The sequence below is a fragment of the Heliangelus exortis genome, chromosome 24 (assembly GCF_036169615.1).
Source record: "Heliangelus exortis chromosome 24, bHelExo1.hap1, whole genome shotgun sequence".
Lineage (NCBI taxonomy): Eukaryota > Metazoa > Chordata > Aves > Apodiformes > Trochilidae > Heliangelus > Heliangelus exortis.
This window is the reverse complement of record NC_092445.1, coordinates 3,106,447-3,124,058: the sequence shown is the minus strand read 5'-3', so window position 1 is coordinate 3,124,058 and position 17,612 is coordinate 3,106,447. Positions and strand designations below refer to the sequence as shown.

At 47.9% G+C, this 17,612-nt stretch overlaps 1 protein-coding gene across 3 annotated transcripts in view; it reads right to left on the bottom strand.

The window, feature by feature from the left end:
* Window positions 1–16,563, bottom strand: part of GRHL3 (grainyhead like transcription factor 3) — a 28,448-nt gene extending 11,885 nt beyond the window's left edge. For 2 of the 3 annotated variants that reach the window (XM_071767720.1, XM_071767722.1), the window contains exons 1-7: window positions 16,430–16,563; window positions 5,862–6,048; window positions 5,087–5,148; window positions 3,254–3,590; window positions 2,874–2,953; window positions 978–1,131; window positions 133–244 (exon numbers count right to left, since the gene is read on the bottom strand). In XM_071767720.1, coding sequence (XP_071623821.1) covers window positions 133–244; window positions 978–1,131; window positions 2,874–2,953; window positions 3,254–3,590; window positions 5,087–5,148; window positions 5,862–6,048; window positions 16,430–16,446 — 949 coding nt within the window. In that variant the 5' untranslated portion in view covers window positions 16,447–16,563. Of the gene's footprint in view, window positions 1–132; window positions 245–977; window positions 1,132–2,873; window positions 2,954–3,253; window positions 3,591–5,086; window positions 5,149–5,861; window positions 6,049–8,501; window positions 8,777–16,429 lie in introns of those variants that run through there. The other variant, XM_071767721.1, reaches the window with a different exon arrangement.
* Between the last annotated feature and the right edge of the window lie 1,049 nt (window positions 16,564–17,612).

Sequence of the window (17,612 nt, the reverse complement as noted above, 5' to 3'; positions counted from 1 at the left end):
GCTCAACCTGCTCCTCCCAGCTTTCCCCCCACGCCAGAGTCTGGAGTTTCAGCTGTCTTACTGTGTGCTGGAAATGCAATAAAATGGTGTCAGAAGTTAAAGCCCACCCCAAGGAGACAGCCCCACTCATACCAACATCAATGACTCTCTGCTTGGCCGTGGGCTGGCGGGAATGCCAGTGCTTCCAGAACTTGAGCTGCTCTGTTGGGATCTTCTCGTTGTCAAAAACAATCATCACAACACTCTGTAAGACAGGGAGGATGTGTCACATCAGTACACACAGCACCTTAGTGCTCCGTGCCCTCATTGCCCTTTTCCATCCAGGGCCTCCATGGGCAGCTTAGGGTCACTGCTCATGTTTTATAGCTGGGGAAACTGAGGCAGGTGAGGGAAGGGACTTGAACCCGGTCATGCAGGTGGGCAGTGACAGACCAAGGGACAAAACCAAGATGTCCTGTGTGCTCCCTGATTGTACTGCTCTTACTTCTGGGTGGATGCAGCAAGTATTGGGCCGGGCCAGTCAAAAAGGACTTTTTATAGACATTCTCAGCTCCAGGAATCCTGTAAGTCTTGAGATGTCTGAATTCAAGCCCCTAAATACACTCAGGACCAGGATTCTTTGCTGGGAATTCAAGCTCAGCTTAGTGTTGGGGATGGCTCTGACCACCCATCACAAGAACAAGACAGGGAATCTCTTTCCAACTCAGAAGACTTCCCACCAGGGCCCCCAGCCAGGGAGGCCTTTTGTGCATCCCTGACCTTACTGTGAAAGGGTTCAACTGCCAGGTAACACAAGGGCTGTTGCTGTGCATCAGAGGATTAGTTTGCTCTGAGTGAATCCATCCTATTCATCACTTTAAGCCAACATGAACCACAAAGCCATTACTCTTCACGTTCAGCTCTGTTCCCAGGCCAGTAAAATTGCTGGATGTCTGATTACAGCATGTGTCAGCAAAAATTGTCAGCTTGTCTCTTACCTTCACTTTATTTGAGGACAAGTGTAAACATTTGCTGTCTCCAGCTGTCCGCAGCGTGATGGGGTAGAACTGTCCTTTGTTGAGGTAGGCCATGGGAGAGTCCCCAGATTTGATGTGGATGGCTTTGGGTGACCCCAGAGTGTATTCAAAGTCACTTGGAGGAACAGAGAATGATGAATAAGCACAGGCTGCTCTTTCACTCCAAAAGCAAACCAAGGAGCCAGGTGAGGCTCCATCCTTACAGGTTTACACACACTGTACACCCAGGAGTCTCTGCCCTGCTCCCCACCTCACACTCCCCTATAGCTGGGATCAAGCATGGCACAGTCTGAGCCTCCCCAACACCCTGAGGAGCAGCAGGTCTCAGATATCCTCATTTTACCCATTGGTTATGGCTTCAAAACCCCTGTACGTTATTGCAGCCAGCATTTTTCTGTGGATGGCTCCAGAGCCAATGCATAATAAAAAAAAACCTAAGCCAAAGCAAACAAAAATAGGGACCTGTGATGAGACACTTAAAAGAACTGAAACTCAAAATAGTGTCTCCAAGTTCACACCCATAAATAGCTGACCCAGGAAAACTGTGTCCTAATGGGTCCTGCAGACAGAGGAGGCATCTGCTTGTTTATCCAAGTGCTTAAAAATGGACTTAGGGACACTCTCAGCCTGGTGAGCAGCAACCTCAGTTTTTACAGAAAAGGTTCGTAGTGTTACACAGAGAAAGGTGTCACTGTTGACAAGCAAATTTAAAAGAAGAGCCTGATTTTCAAAGCCCTGCTCTTGGGAATTCACCAGCACCTATGAGCATTCAAGCCATCAGGCTGAAGCCCAGGCTGTTCTCTTCTGTGAGGAATCTGTGCAAGCCACCACCTGTACACAAACCTTCACAGACCCTTCAAGTGCCCTGGAGTTGAAAGTGATCATATTCCTGGTTAGTCACCAACCCTTCTCTTCTTCCTGCTCCACCTCCCCCTGTGATGCCATCTCTGAAGCTACGCTTGGCAACTCCTCTTATCTGGAGCCAGGAGAGCCAGAGAACTTCAGTGCACAAATAAACAGCAAACAGAAAGCCTCTTGCTCACCAACACGAGCTGCTGTCTGTGTGAAAATCCCCACGTCTGACAGCTGAGTCACAGTCAGGTGACTCAAGAAGCAAATAAAAAGTGGGAGGTGGAATAATGTTACCTACTGGGAGGTTTGATGCTGTAGCTAGAGCAGGAAAGCTCTGCTTGAGAGAGAGGTGGAAAGGAGGAAGAAACCTCTCCTATGTTTTAGTAATGAGAGGCAGTGGTACCTTCTGAAATCAAGGCTGACCAACAGTGCTGAAGCCCAAGTGAGAACCAAGACCTTAGTTTAGGAGGAGGGTGGTTCTCACCCTCATCAACTCTCATCCTCGTTTTCTCAGTCATTTGCCCCGTCCCAAGCAGTTTGTGGAAAGTTTGTGGATCTCTGTAGCAGAGAAACCAAGCAGTGTTCCCTGGGAAGTACAACTCATGGGAGACCTCAGTCCTGCATCTCCCCTGGTGCAGGTCAAGAGGTGAGATGAGACCAACAGAGCACGGGCTGGACCACACACCTCTCGAGCTAAAAACATGAGAACTGGTGCAACTCTGTCTAGTAACTTGAATGGGGTTTGACATTTCCAACCCTAATTCCTGCTTTATACTCCAAACACTAAAATTCATCACTGCTTTGTCTCTAAAAAGTCCCAGAACAACAACTTGCTCCTAAGGCACCCAAGGGACACAACTCGTCTCTGCAAAAGCTCAAGATCTTTACATTTGAAATGGTCACTGTCAGGGCTGGAAAGGGACAGGGAAAGGGACACAGTCTTTCCCCAAGAAAGGGACACAGCCAAGAGCACTGGAAACACAGAGACCACAGATCTGAAGTTACCTCTTAACACCCTCTGGAACAAAACTCTCGGGGCAAGGTGGCTCTGGCTGGGGCTTGAGGATATCACTGAAGAGCAGAGACTGGAGACAAGTAGAAACATAACAGTCAAAATCAAAATCTTCCATTGCTTCATCCATCCACCTTCTCCCAGACATTACAACAGAGGCCAAAGATAAAACCCAGGCTCTCATTTCAAAGCCTCCTCCTCCTTCCAAAATCAATGCATAACCCCCAGCAGTTCAATGGGAATGGCAACAAACTTCTAAGGCAAAAGCAAAGCTCCCACTGACTCCAGCACGAGCAAAACCCCACACTAGAGACAACCTCCTGCTGTACCCCAGGACTTCACTGCCAGCATGCAACCCACTGATGGCTCTGACCTCCTGGGGATCCTCTTTGAAAGTGCTGTCTGGCTGCCACCTCTGCTGGGCTGGGGCTACAGGGATGGTCTCGAAGAGGGAGTTCAAGGAGCTGCTGTCGTACACATCCCCTGGAGGGACCATGTAGTTCTCTGGGGTGGCATCCAGCTTGCTAGTGCCTGGTGGAAGCATGGCTGGCTTGTGAGGAGCAGGGATGCCTTCAAGACTTAAGCCATTCTTCTTCTGTGGCTCACAATATTCTTGAGTCATGGAAACGTTCTCAGACAAGAGCTTCATGAGATGGGCTGAGCTGTCAAAGGATGCGATCTCGGGGTCGTACTCCATCCCGTGGCAGTGCCTGGTGGAGAAAGGGTCCTGTCTGAAACCAGGGCAACCCAGCAAGTTGTCACAGCAAGGAGCAAGTGGCTTGATGTGCTGCTGGGAAGCAAACTGCACGGTCTGGCTGGCAGGTGACCTTGAGTCAGCTGCATGCATCTCCTGCTTCATAGGGGAGATCTGACAGGCCCCTGGGTGATCTCCACCCACAGCTCTCAGGGCAATCAGCAAGAACCAGAGGTGCTCAGCAGGTAAGGGGAGATCTCATGAAATCAAAGAATAGTGTTTAGATGTGGTTTGGGGCTGCAGATCCAGGGCCTGCCTCTGTGATTTCTTTATATACTCTATGAAACACTCAAAGCAGCAGGGACAGTAAGATACAACTGCTTTGGGGTCTTCCCATCTTAGTCTTTTTTAAGGTTCATTGATATGGAAAGTTGATTTCTCAGAACTTTTTTCTTAAGGAAAACTGACCAGACTTCAAAGCAGGAAAGACTAAGCACAGGAGCCATCAAGTGAGAAATTCACATACAAAACCACGTTCCTCTTGCACATGGAAACCACCCCTTTGTGCACCATCCCAAGAACTGGTCCCTTCTGCAGCACTGACTCTGTGACCCTGCTGACTCTGCAGCCCCAGCTGTGCTGGGAAAAAGTGGTTTAGTGCCCCTGTTACCATGCTCAGAAAACAAACTCACCCCCATATTAGCAACCCACACACCTCTTGGCAGCATGTGCTACCCCAAGGGAAATAAAGATGAACGAGTGGCTCCCATCCACTCTGCTTTGAAAGCTTCACCTTCAGGTATGTGCTGAAATTTCCTTAGTTAATAAAAATTAAAAAAAAAAAAAACAAAACATACCACTGTCCAGAACACAGAGGCCTTTCAGAGAGGAGAAAGCAGCTTAACTCAGTTTACTTATAAAGAGGGTATGAAGCTTCAAGAGGCTTATTCTGTCAAGTAGTTAAAAACAGCCAGCCAGAAAAGGTTGCCAAAGTACACAGCACCCAGGAAGGGGAACTGAACTCCTAGTGGCAAATGAGCCATTAATTTAATAGTTAATTATCTGAAAACCTCAAAGGACAAATGGGAGTCACTAGAAGAGAATCCTAGGAGACTGGAAGCAAGTGGAACAGAAATCCTTGTCAGCCCAGTGACTGGAAGAGGACTTGATCATTCCCTTCTTGCTGCCAATGTTTAAGCCCTTTCCCCTTTCCAGTCCTCACAAAGTAGGAAATAATAAAGACAAATTCTTCAGTTGCTACAGATCAGTGCAGCTCCTCTGAACACAGCTAGACAGATCCTCAGTTGTGTAAATGGGTGTAGCTCAATTTATACCTGCTTGGGATCTGGCCTAAAGAATTTTAATATATGTCTCAGGGTTAATAACCTCCACTGTTGTTGGTAATAACACTGTGCTTTGATGTCTACTTTATGCAAGCTAAGAGACCCAGCATGCATGCAAGCAGCTGCAGGAGAATCAGACAGCTCTAGAGAGCAAAAAAAGGAAGCCAACCTCTTTCCTAGCTCATTGCGTCCCATCGTACCAGATGGAAGAATCCTCTTCTCCTTTGGGACCTAGAATAAAGGCAGAACAAAAAAGGGGGTTGATTGTTCCATTTTATTAATGGAAAACAGAGGGAAAATCAGCCTTGTCTGTGTTGCAAGGGAGGTCTCAGGGATAAAATACCAGGTGGATAATAAACACAGGGTGAGGACACAGGAGACCTGGGCTCTCTTGCTGGTTCTGCTGTGCATTCCCAAGGTAACCTGAGGCAAGCCACATCACCTTGGTCTGGGAAGGACTGTCAAAAGCACCCTGAGAACCTCAACATCAGTCCTCTTGGTTTCAACTAGCACCAAATCACACCTACACTTCTTGAGGTCCCATCCTACAACAACACTGGGACAATAAAAATTCTGGGGTCTGCAGGGCACCTGGCTGCTCCAGCTCCACATCTCTCAGAGCATTCCTGTTTCTTATAGGGGATGTTGTTGGATAAAAACCCACCCAGGCTGAGACTCAAGAAACCCAGTTTTCCACCTTCTTTTGGGTTCCTTCACAGTATAATGGTGTTATGTGCCTCAGTTTACCATCTGTGCACTGGGAAGATAGAGACACCCTATATCTGGGGGTTTTATGAATTTCATGGCACAAACAACGTGGAGAGCTCAGGAGATGGGTACCCTCCTCCCCAGCTGGCTGAGTGTGTATTTTACTCTCATTTTACTCCTCTGGGACAAACTCCCCCCCCCCAGACACCTGGCCCCAGGGGGGATGTAGGATGTACCATGTAGTAGTCATAGAGGAGGCTCAGGGCAGCCACGCTGTCATCATCTCCATTCACCCTCATCATAGCTTTGGTGGCTGCAGTCAGGGGGTTCTCTAGGTAGGTTTTCCAGGCTTCATCTTCGTTGGTGTAGGGGAATTTCTGGAAGTTCATGGTGTCATTCTTCATCAGACGCACAGATCTAAAACTGAGCCAGAGGAAAGCCAGTGAAAGATTTTCATTTTCCCCAGCCACTGCCACTCCACCCTGCTGAACACATGAAGGGCTTCCCAAAGGCACTCCTGGAATGGAGGAGAGACAATTCCCCAGTCCTTAACTCCCAGAGCCTTTGGGATTACCAATTCTTCTGCCTGTAGCTATGCACAGAATTAGGCCAGAGCTTCTCTGGTGGGGCTGTGGAGCAGCAGATGTTCCTCTGCTTCCCTCCTCCTGCCCCAGGGATGTAGAACAACACAACACCATCTGCAACCACTCCTCCCTCAGCAAGCCCATGCTACCAGCCAGCCAGGTCAGGCACCAAGGAGGGATATTGGTCAATAACCTGGATGCAAGGCTTTGCAAATTCATGCCATGAATTTGGAATTAAGTCCAGTACAAGTCACAAACAAAAGTGACCACTCGGTGTTCAGAAAACTTGACCTACCCAGATGACACCAAATCCCATCATTTTTCTTTGCTATAGTTCATGGTTTTTAAATTTAGTTCAAATCTGATTTTTTTTCCTATTATTTGTATATGATTTTACTGAGGGGGAAACAGGCAGATCCCAACACCCTCTCTTCCAGTAAAAAATTCCTGCCAGAGGTGAGGCTCACAGGACTACGTGAGCTGAGAAGCAACAGACCAAAATAATGCCCTGCCTGTCCTCTCTTCTGGGACTTTCTCCAGGTCTCTCCATCTTATGTTAGTAAACTGTCAGACACTTAATTACCCAAACATTGGTCATCTTTCCTTTTCCTCCAGCAGATCCTATTAGCAGCCAGCACAGAAGCAGCTCCACACATTCCCTGGGTGCTCCATGCTGTGGGTTCCCCCACTCAGAGGAGAGGACAAATCAGTGGCCATGATCCTGTCGTGTCCTTCAGCCACATGGACATGGTGCCACCACAACAGCTCATACTATTCAGTGTTAGAAAACCCAAAACAATAAGCTTCACGGACAAAAAAATTCACTTTTTCCTCAAAATGAGAACTTCCATGAAGGGCAGGGTGGGTTTTACTATTGAAAGGAGTTTTTAAAACAATTATAAGAAGAAAGACTTCTTTAAATCTCAGAAGTTGCCAAGAGCAGGACTTGTTTAATTGTGGGGTTTTTTTATGAAAAGGCAAAGAAAATCAACAGGAATTTAGGTAATGAATGTTATGTTCTAATGACATTTTTACAAGGAATGTGTTGTCTCCATTAAGCTACTCTGGGTGTTTATAAGAAGCCTGGGCTAGACTTTTCAGTGAATCACTCAAAGAACAATAATTCCTCTTGAAAGGAATCTAGCATCTCTGAAACTCCCAGTTCCTGCTGACCACCACAGGTCCTGCCAGCCCATTTGGTGGGAGCTGCCCATGCTGCCAGGTGCTCAGGGGATGTTTCCTGGGCTGGAAACTGGAAGGAGGTGGAGTTGGACCTTGGATGGAGTAAAAGATGCTGGTCCAGCCTCCCTGGCAGCTCAGCTCCAACAGCTTCATTCCTGCACACACACTGACCTCTTCCAGCATGGAACACACATATAAACCATGCATGGACAGTCCTGGTGATGCTCCAGGATGAAACCCAAGAGTCTCCTCAGTTTAGGAAGGAGATCGAGGTCCTGGAGCAGGTCCAAAGGAGGCAACTGGGCTGGTGAAGGGATCCAGCACAGATCCTATGAGGAAGGGCTGAGGGAGCTGGGGGTGTTCAGGCTGGAGAAGAGGAGGCTCAGGGGAGACCTCATCACTCTCTCCAACTCCCTGAAAGGAGGTTGGAGCCAGGGGGGGGTTGGGCTCTTTTCCCAGGCAACTCTCAGCAAGACAAGAGGGCACAAGAGGTCTCAAGTTGTGCCAGGGGAGGTTTAGGTTGGACATTAGAAAGAATTTCTTTCTGGAGAGGGTGCTCAGCCATTGGAATGGGCTGCCCAGGGAAGGGGTGGATTCTCCATCCCTGGAGATATTTCCAAAGAGCCTGGATGTGGCACTCAGTGCCATGGGCTGGGAACCACGGGGGGAGTGGAGCAAGGGTTGGACTTGATGAGCTCTGAGGTCCCTTCCAACCCAGCCCATTCTAGGATTCTATGATTCTCAGCTGAGCAGAGTGCCAGTCCCATAGTGACACACAGACCCTATCAGAGTACCCATCAAGACCTGCCTCTGCTGTCCTTGTCACCTTTTTATTCAAGAACACGTTGCTTCCACCCAAGAATCCCTCCACACCTCAGCTGCACAGCAGAGGAGCTGGGAACAGCTCTGTCGGTGGCCCGGGGCACCCAATTCCCTTTGGGTTCTGCTGGCAGGTTCTAGAGCTGAGGTTGGTACCCAAAGCAGCTGCCTCCATGGTCCCCCTTTTCCCGGCCATCCCCACCTCCCAGCACACTCTGTGGGAGATGCTGAGCTTGCTCCTCTTCTCCCTCCCTCAGTGGGATGATGCAGGAGCAGCGGTTTCACCCTCACCAGGTGCTTGGGGAGTTTCGTTGTCTTGTGCGTTTCTCACGCAGCCTCCCCCGTCCCTGCCGCTGCCGTCTCCAAGGAGAGCAATCAGCGTGACTCAGGTTTCACTCCTCTCGACTTGGCGATGGGCTGTTCAGTCCTGTCTGGACAGGAATCCTCACCCCTGCTCAATCCCATCTTCTCAAGGAAGGAGAGGCAGCAACCGAGCTGCCTCTTGGAGTGAGACTCAGCTCCTATCACTTGTAAGAAAGCCAGATAAACACAGCACGGGGTGATGGAGCAGCAAAGCATTCAGGGGCTTTAAAAAAAAAAAAAAAAAGCAGAGAGAGCACAAGGAAAAATGCTCTGGGCCTTGTACAGCTGTCCTGCTGCCCTGCACTGTCACTTTGCCACAGCACAACCACCGAATGTGTAAGCAGCTGAGGTTTGGGCATTTGATCTCCTGCTCTGCAATCTGTAGGCAGAGGGAAGCTGAGATCTCAGCCTCTTGCAGCTGCATCCAGTTCCTGAAGAACACCAGTTTGCCTTGGTCCCAGGGAGCTTGCATTGAGTCACCCCAGATGAAGAATTCACTTCAGGCCTTGGACAAAGGTGACACAATAAGGACTGCACGTGTATTCTGTCTTGTTTCTCTTTCCTGACTTTGTGTGAGTCCTAACAGACACTGAAATCTAGCTGAGTGGAGCCAGGAGAGTCACCTCAGGTAAAACTCTGCAGCCAGGACAGCTCTGCAGATGAGAAGTAACACAGATTTCATCCCATGCTCCCTATCCAGAGAGCTCTGCTGTGCCTCTGTTCCAGAATCCCACCAGAGCTGAGTTGTGAAGACAGAGGCTGCTTTGAGGAGACGAGCAGATACCAAGACATCTTTAGAGGCACCTTTTGGACACCAGATGCATTTCAGTTCCTGCAGCTACAGCATATACCATCACACCAGTTTGCTTCTACAGCCTGCTTCCAACTCAGCATTAAGCAATCTGTGGAGCAGAGATGCAGGGCACATCCAAATCCAGAGCCAAACACACATGAACTTTCCTTTCATCACTCTCTGTGATGCCCCTGCCCTGTTTGCCCACTGCAAACTGCTCTCTGTTTGGCAAAACAAACTTTCCTTTTTCCAGGCAGTCACCTTGGTGCTGTGGCTCAGACAAAGGGAGGATGGGTGGGTGAAACACAAACACGTGGGGCTGGAGGGCCCTTCTTGTGTTGCACAGCCTGGGGGTCACGTGCAGTGGTTTGGGGAAGGGAGCAGCCTGTTTGTTTCCAAACAGTTTAGAATTTGATGCAAGGTGATCCCAGCCCCCTTTCCCTGCTCCATCCCACCCCAGCTCTGTCTCCCCTAACTGTCTGCCAAGTCTACAGTAACAGTGGCCTCCTGATGATGAATAAACAACTCAGGGCTAGGCTGAAAGAGGAGAATATGCCCAAAGGGTCTAGGTGGGGAGATCAGCCAAGCAGGAAAGAAAAGCTTCTATTCCTTTTGCCTTTTGTTGGGTTGCAGTGGGTGGTTTTGCTGGCCTTTAAGTTTTGTGGTGTTTGTCTTTCTTCTCTCCCCTATAACTGATCAGGCCTCCAACCTAAATATCAGCCATGCCAGATGCTGATGGCTGCAGAGAATCACCACACTGGCAAAGGAGCAGAGAATCCATGGCAACCAGCAAGAGGACTTCAAAGCCACAGAATAAAGACCTCAGGACACCAGTGAGCCCCCAGGCAGTTCCCACAGGGGCTTTCATTAGCTCTGTTTCTGTCCATTGCCCTCAGCTCCCTGTTGGAACAACACTGATGTTCCCTGAGGGCCTCTTATCAGTTCTATGGAGAAGGATCAGCACTCCACTCCAGAGAGCAGGACTGATGGAGAGCACCATTTACCATGAGTGCTTTCTGGGCTAGGGATTCCAGCCTGCAAACCAGGCTCCCTTGCTCCTTGCCAAACTTCTCAGCCAAATTCTGATTTTACCCTAGCTGTGCAAGTTTAATCAAGAAGCACATCTGAAGACAACGTGACAGTACAGCCACCAGTAAGCAGCCTGTCACAGGCCCATTCACAGTCAGGCAGAGACAGAACCAGGGGAAAAAAAAAAAAAAAAAAAAAAAAAAAGCAACAATGAAAACCTTAAACACAAGGACTAATGATGCAAAACACTGCCTAGATGCCAAGTGCAACACAGTGTTGATCCACAGGCATCAAATCCCTAGGAGACCATTAATCTCATGGACCCTGACCTGCACTGTTGTGTTTTCTCTGGCAGATGGATAACAATGTGGGCTCTGTCCCTGGATTATTTCAGGGGCATTTCCCTTGGGGCAGTGCAGTTTGTTAACTTAGCACCACAGGTAGATGTTTCCTGCCCATCCCTCAGCTCTGTTTCAGCCACAAAGACAGAGCACGAGCCTCTTCTTTTCCTGGAAGGCCTCGTGGTGTGTGGCACAGGGACCAAACAGGCTGAGCCCAGCACCACCAACCAGAGCCCCTGCACAGACACACATCAGGGGGCATCTCCCTGCAGTTCACAAGTGCTGGACAGGAACGTGTGGTGGCTGGGATGGAAAGAAAAGGGGACATCAGCAGCATCTTTGAGAAATGGCTCCTGTTTCCCAAAAGGGTATTGAGACTTCTCAGCATTGATGCAAGGCAGGGGTGCTCAGCACCCCCCTGGGATGATGGAGCAGCCATGGTGAGATGGAGGAGGCTGGGGACAGGGACCTCGTGGTTCCAGGGGACAGGCTTGTGCCTCATGGTGACACTCAGGGAGACAGAACCCTGACAAGCTTTTTGCCTGAATCTCCCAACCCAACTCTCCCACAGAGCTGGAACACTTTGCAGGCTGAATCCAAAGCATCGTGGAGCCAGAGAAACCTCCCAGGGGCAGGTGCTACCTGGGTCATCTGCAGGGAACTCACCTGCCTCTTGGCCCTCTTGGGTTACTTACAGCTCTTCAGGACCCACAAACCCAAGATTTGGGCTCAGAATCCTTCCATTTTTACAGCAGCCTCATTACCTGATTTTGAAGCGATTTACTCTCACAGGAGGAGAAACTGAGGCAGAGAGATTGACATGAAAATGCCTTATCTAAGGCTGGTCTGGGATGATGAGAGAACAGAATCAGACCTGAACCTCTACTCTAAACCTCAGCAGCATTGGACTGGTTCCTGCCTTTCTAGCCTGAAGGGCTCCATGAGACAATTCAGAGCTGAGTGATGTTTGGGGGACACCAGCTGGTATTGTGTTTGCCCTGATAACATCACCCTCGAGGTATCCACCCACACAATCACATTTCACAAATCACTCCTGCTTCAGTGCCCTCCCTGCCTAACAAAACAAATTACAGCACAGAATTAGTTTGCAGTTCAGGAATTACAGCTGATTTTTTTCCAGAACCACTTTATGATGTCAGTTGCTTCAGTCTTGAGGTGTCCTGAGTTTCAGGGTGAGCTGGCTCCAAAAGGAGGACACAAAAAAAGCACCTCTGACAGAGCATCTGCTACCAGCTGGCAGTTCTGAAATAGTGGTCTAAATTTCACTCTCTTATTTTCATTGTAGATAAGAACACATGTATACATCTACTCAGCTCCACCAACACAACACTCACACTGCACTGAAGCTCCCAGTCCTTCAAACACTATGAGAAAGATTACACATGATGAGAAGAGCTTCATAACTCCAAGAGTTGAGGTGATTTCAGTTTTGGGTTTTTTTTTCCCCTTCAGTGCTTATGGATTTCCTTGCCAGCCTCCAAAAAACTTGCTATTTGATTTTTTTAAATTCTTCTATAATCACTGACTCCAAGAGCTGTGGCTTTTAAATGAAAAAATAAAAAAGCTCAGTTTTGCAAGATTTGGATTTTAAAGAACAAACAATGGTAGCAATAAAGGGACATAGAAACTTTTGCAGCAAAGTTTGTTTCCTTTTTGCTGCACTCCAGGTAATCTGGCTTGAACCTAGTAATCAATTATTATGGGTTATTTGTACAGAGGCCCAGGCTGAGAACAGAGCCCAGTTTTCCTCAGGTTTCTTCTCATCATATCCCATCAGAGGATCCTGCAGTAGCACACTAAATGATGGTTCATGTTTCTGTGTGAACCCCAGGACTCAAAAGAACACAGCAAAAGCAGAGGTGAATATTAACCTCATGGAGTTAATGCCCTGGGAGCAAACAGGGCAGTTTGATCCCCCCATCATTTCAGGTGGGGATGTGCTGGGGCTTCCTACTGCCTGCAAATTTGGTCAGGTAACAGCCCCAGCTTTCAGCTGGCTGAAGGTGGACGAGGGGAATCCTCCTGGGATGGATCCCAAGAGGATGCAGGGACCTGACACCAGCCCCACAGCTCACTGCTCCCCTGCCCCATTGGGCTCTCATGGGATCCAATTCCCCTGCCTGGCAGTGACTCCACCTCTCCAGCTCTGGGAGCTACCTGCAGACCTGCTGGACCTTCAGGCTTGGCTCTCCCCTTTTGTTTTCCTCTTTCTTCCCATCCTGGAGGGACTTTTCAGGCTGCCCAGACCCCCTGTAATGTACCTGGCTGATGTGGTCTGTATGGAGACTCTAAGGTAGGCTGTGAACACAGGTACCTCAAGCTCAGGCAAACCTTTTGCTTTACTGTTTAATACAAAAAAGCAGGACGTTTTTGGTTTGTTTTGGGTTGGTTTTTTTTTTTTTTTGCCAGACAAGTAAGGTTTATCCCATTCTAGGTCTGACTCGACTAAAACAACACATTTCTGGAGAGCAAGCACCACAGCTCAGACAGCAAAGACAAAATGATGCAAAAAAACCAAAACTTGACCGAGCAGGTGACTGGCACCCAGCAGCCAAGTTCCTTGGTGAATGACACCTGCTCTTCTCCTCTGAACACCCGAGGTTGGGAACACCTTGGGGACAAGGAGCATTTTGGGATCAGAGCTCCCATCCCCCATAACTAAATCACAGCCACCAGCCAGAACAACCTAACACCTAAAGGAGTAACAACAACCAAGCCATCACATCTTATCTTCCAGGCCTTTGAGATGTGGGTATTACCCATGGAGCCAGAATATAATCATCTGCTGTATAATCAATTCACTGTTTAACAAGTTTCTCAGCTACTGCTTTGTGCCCCTTGAGGTGCTCAGGGTCCAGAGCCCTCTCCCTGCTGCTCAGCTGACCTGAAATGCTTGCAGGTGCAATGGGACTGCAAGTGCATTTTTGGATGAATACTTCACACTGCTCAACAATTTAAACAAGCAAATGGAACAAAGAAAGGGTAGATCCTCATCAGTGGAATAGTCTTTATTCTACAAATTTATCTGGAGCCAGAGCAATGCACCAATCTGTTGAAAATGTGACCCAAAGCATCAAAGCAGAGATACTATGTAAATGTTGGTTTATCTCTGCTTTGAGTCTAGAGTTTATTCAGAGGGCTTTCACTCCTTTGTTGCGAGTTGCAGGGCAGTTATTTGATTGTTGTTTCTTTTAATTTACAAATCTCTTTTTTTCTTTACATAACTTAAAAATAAAACCCACGTCTCCCTTGAAAGTGTACCTTGCTTCAGCGTGGTTATCCCTTGTGTGCTTTCCTGCCAGGATTTTATAAAAGGGCTTTAACTTTTCATTCACCAGGAGCATAACTCAAGTTTTAATAACACACCTTATGCATGACAAAAATTTGCTTCTGGCGATCATGGTTTCGACCACAAAACCACAACTGGGAGTAACTCCTGGTTAACTCTTTCAAGCCCACGCATTGCAGCATTAGACATGAGTTCAGTTTAGAAGACTATGGAAATGATCAGTTAGAATATTTTATAATAGGCAAAACATCTAATTCTCTCATGCCACGCTAGGCTCTTCCCAGTCCTTTCCGTGAAATTAAAGTGGCAAAGGGAGAGCTGAGAGTCTTTTGTCGTTTTGTCTGCCAGCATCAGTCCCTGGAAACCACCTGGGCACACGTTCCCAGCTCGGATCCATCCTCCCTGTGCTCAGCTTGTTGTGGGGGTTGTGGAAAGCACGTTGGATGTGTGAGAGGCACAGACACACTCTGCTGCCCTTATCAGATCCTCAGAGAGCCCTTTCCTTCCCCCCATGGCTGCAAACTGCACCCTGGATGTCTTTGGGCTGGGTGATTAACCAGAGCTTAACAGCTCCTTCCACAGCCCCGTTGCCCAGATGAGGGACTTTAGCAGCTCTTCACCAGGTCCCTCCTCCCCGGTGACACCTTTTCCATTCAAAGCAAACCCAAAAGTTGTCTGAAGGTTTCAGCTGTGCCTTTGGTACCACGAAATTCCCAGCTTTTTTTATCTCCTATCGCTGCTGCCCGTCAGCCCCTGGGCAGCTTTCCGTGAGGTTCTTTCCTTTTTGGCGCTGGAGGATTCCTACAGGAGCCGGCAGTGTCCCTGTCCCCGATCATGTCCCTGTCCCCTGACAAGGCACCAGCAGGTTGTACACCCACCCGTCCTCACTCCCGAGAGGATTTCCCTCCCCAGCTGCTCTGGGTTAAGGAACTAAAGTGAAATTTTCCGAGCTCTGCAAACGCAAAGTCTCAAGGAAAACGCCGGAGGTGATGGAGCAGAGCCCCGCACCGGTCCTGGGAGGGATCTGAATGGCAAAGGGATGGTGCTGCCATCACCTGCCCCTCTCTCCTGGGGCAGGCAGAGGGGTTAACAGCCCGTTAGGAAGAGGAGAGGCAGGCAACCGTGTAATTCATCAGGTAACTTAATGCCCTGGCCCGTAATTAGCAATCCATCAATCTCAGGCTGCACACACAAACTGCAGCAGAGGAGCAAAGCATCAACTCCAAATTACCCAGAGAGTTCAGAAAGGGAAAATTCAAGTCACTGATTCTGAATCGATCCAAGTATTCCCATACAGTATCAACTAATGCTGCATCTTTTCAGGGTTCTTAATAATTAAGAGATCAGCTGTCCCAACCCCCCTGCCAGGCTGGCAAACACACCCAGGTATGTGGTTTTCTGTCAAAATACAGATTCTGAAGCATGATATTTGTACACAGATGTACGTATGACACACAGCTCTTGGTAGCCACAAGTATTTAACACAGGGCTATGTACCTAGAGAGGTTTTTTTTTAAGCCTGGACTGACAGCAGCACTCACTGAGCCTTTATTCAATATTCCTCCAACCTTTGCTGTACCACGTCACACCAGGAGGACATTTGTTTGCTTTTATTCCAGAGGTGTGAGGCAAGGGATGCTGTGCAAAATCCATACCATCAGCATCCAAATTCCAAAATTCTATGGAGGGCTCAAGATTAGAAGCAAGAGTTACACAGGATCAACAAAATGTTAAGAGCTTTTTCGTGTTTAAAGCAAGAAAATAATATTATCAGGCATAACTACTTGATAGAATCAGGATGTGAATCCATTTACTTAAAAACAAAACAAAAAAACCCCCACAACAGTCCAATGAAAAATAAAACTGCACAACCTCCACTTCAAAAAAACTCATCCAAAATTGGTAAATTATTTAAAAACCAAAACAAAACACAGAATAGTTAGGCTTTGTTGGGTAGAGGCAGAGCAGATTTGCCTTTAGAGAGAAACCCTATGTGTCAAATTTTAGTCTGAAGGGAAAACAAAAAAACAAGAAAAAAAAAAACCACACACAAAAAAACCCCAACCAACCACAGCAAAAAAGGATCCTGTTTTCAAACAACTCTTAGACAACGACAATACTAAGTGATTCCTCCTAAGAACAGCAACAGGGCAGTGAGAACAGAAAGTCTCAAAAAAGCTCCCATCCCATTCTTTTCCTTCCACTTGCCAACAGCTGGACAGACAGATTAAGCCAAGGAGTCCAATTCACTCTGACCCAAAGCACTTAACCAAATCTCAGAAGAAACACTCACCCTTTAGAGAGAGCAGTGAGTAAACAGAAAAAAAAAAAGAAAAAAAAAAAACCAAAAAAAAACCCAAACCAAAAACCCAGCTCTACTTACTCAAGTTCATTAGACATATTTCCCCTCGTTTCCAAATCTTTGCAGCCAGTAAATTCTGATGACTTCTCTCTTCTAGTACCTGCTAAAGACAGACATTGCCTGTGAAGTGTTTGATTTATGTTGAGGTTTTGCGTTCAGGTATTTTGCTGACAGGTCGGTGTGCAGGGATTGGCTGTAGGTACAGGTGCCCTGGGACAGGTACACCCAGACAGGTGCAGCCCTGTAACCCTCTGCCTGCCGGCCCGGGAAGGATGGAGGAGAGGGAGGTGGGTGGGGAAGGAGGGAAAAGCCCTGGGGGAAAAAAAGATAGGATAAAGGAGTGGGATCAGTTATTCATCTGGGTGATAATTAGTTTCAGTTTGGTGGACGTGTTCCATATAGTGCAGTGCCAAAGAGCTGTCAGTTTTGTGAAGTTGGGGGTTGATTTGTCTTTTGCTGTTTGTTTCTTTTAGATATAAAGGTAGAGACAAAAATACAGAAAGGAATAAATTAGGAAAGAAGAAAAGCCTCTTGGTTTCCTAAATGGTAATTGTACTGACAGGCTAACCCTTTCCTTCCTGTTCTCACCTCCTCTTAGCTGCTCACTCAGCCTCTGTAGGTGTTGTGGTTTGGTTTTTTCTTCCCACTTAAAAAAAGGAACTTTGAGCCCCCAAACTATTAGATGCCAAGACATTCACTGGCTCAAGGAACCTTTGCATTATGCTGGCCAGGTGAGGAAATCAGCTGTGTGGGATAACCTTTTCCATACCATCCACACTTGCTGCCCTGCCTGCTGGTACCCCAGACCCACGGGAGGGCAGGGGGAAGCTTAGGAAGAGGAATCCCACCCAGGCAATGACTCTGTAGCAACTCACCTGTAAAGGGAGAGAAGATTTATGCAATAGAACAAAACTCATCAGGGATTCAAGCGCTCCTGTTGGATGGTTTCTGTCATCCGTGTTGCAATGAGGAGGCAAAGGATGGGCTCAGCGGGTGACTCATGTTGACTGGATTTGGGAGGCAGGAGAGGATTTTATGAGACAAGTTGGTACAAGCCTTAAAACAAAGGGGAAAAGCAAGGCTTCCACCACTCCTTCTCACCCCGATCACTGCCTCACTCCCCAGATCTGCCCCACTCAGTGCCCTGCACCAGCAGGTGAACACAAGAGAGCTTGGTCTTCTTCCACATAACAGTCAGCTCAGG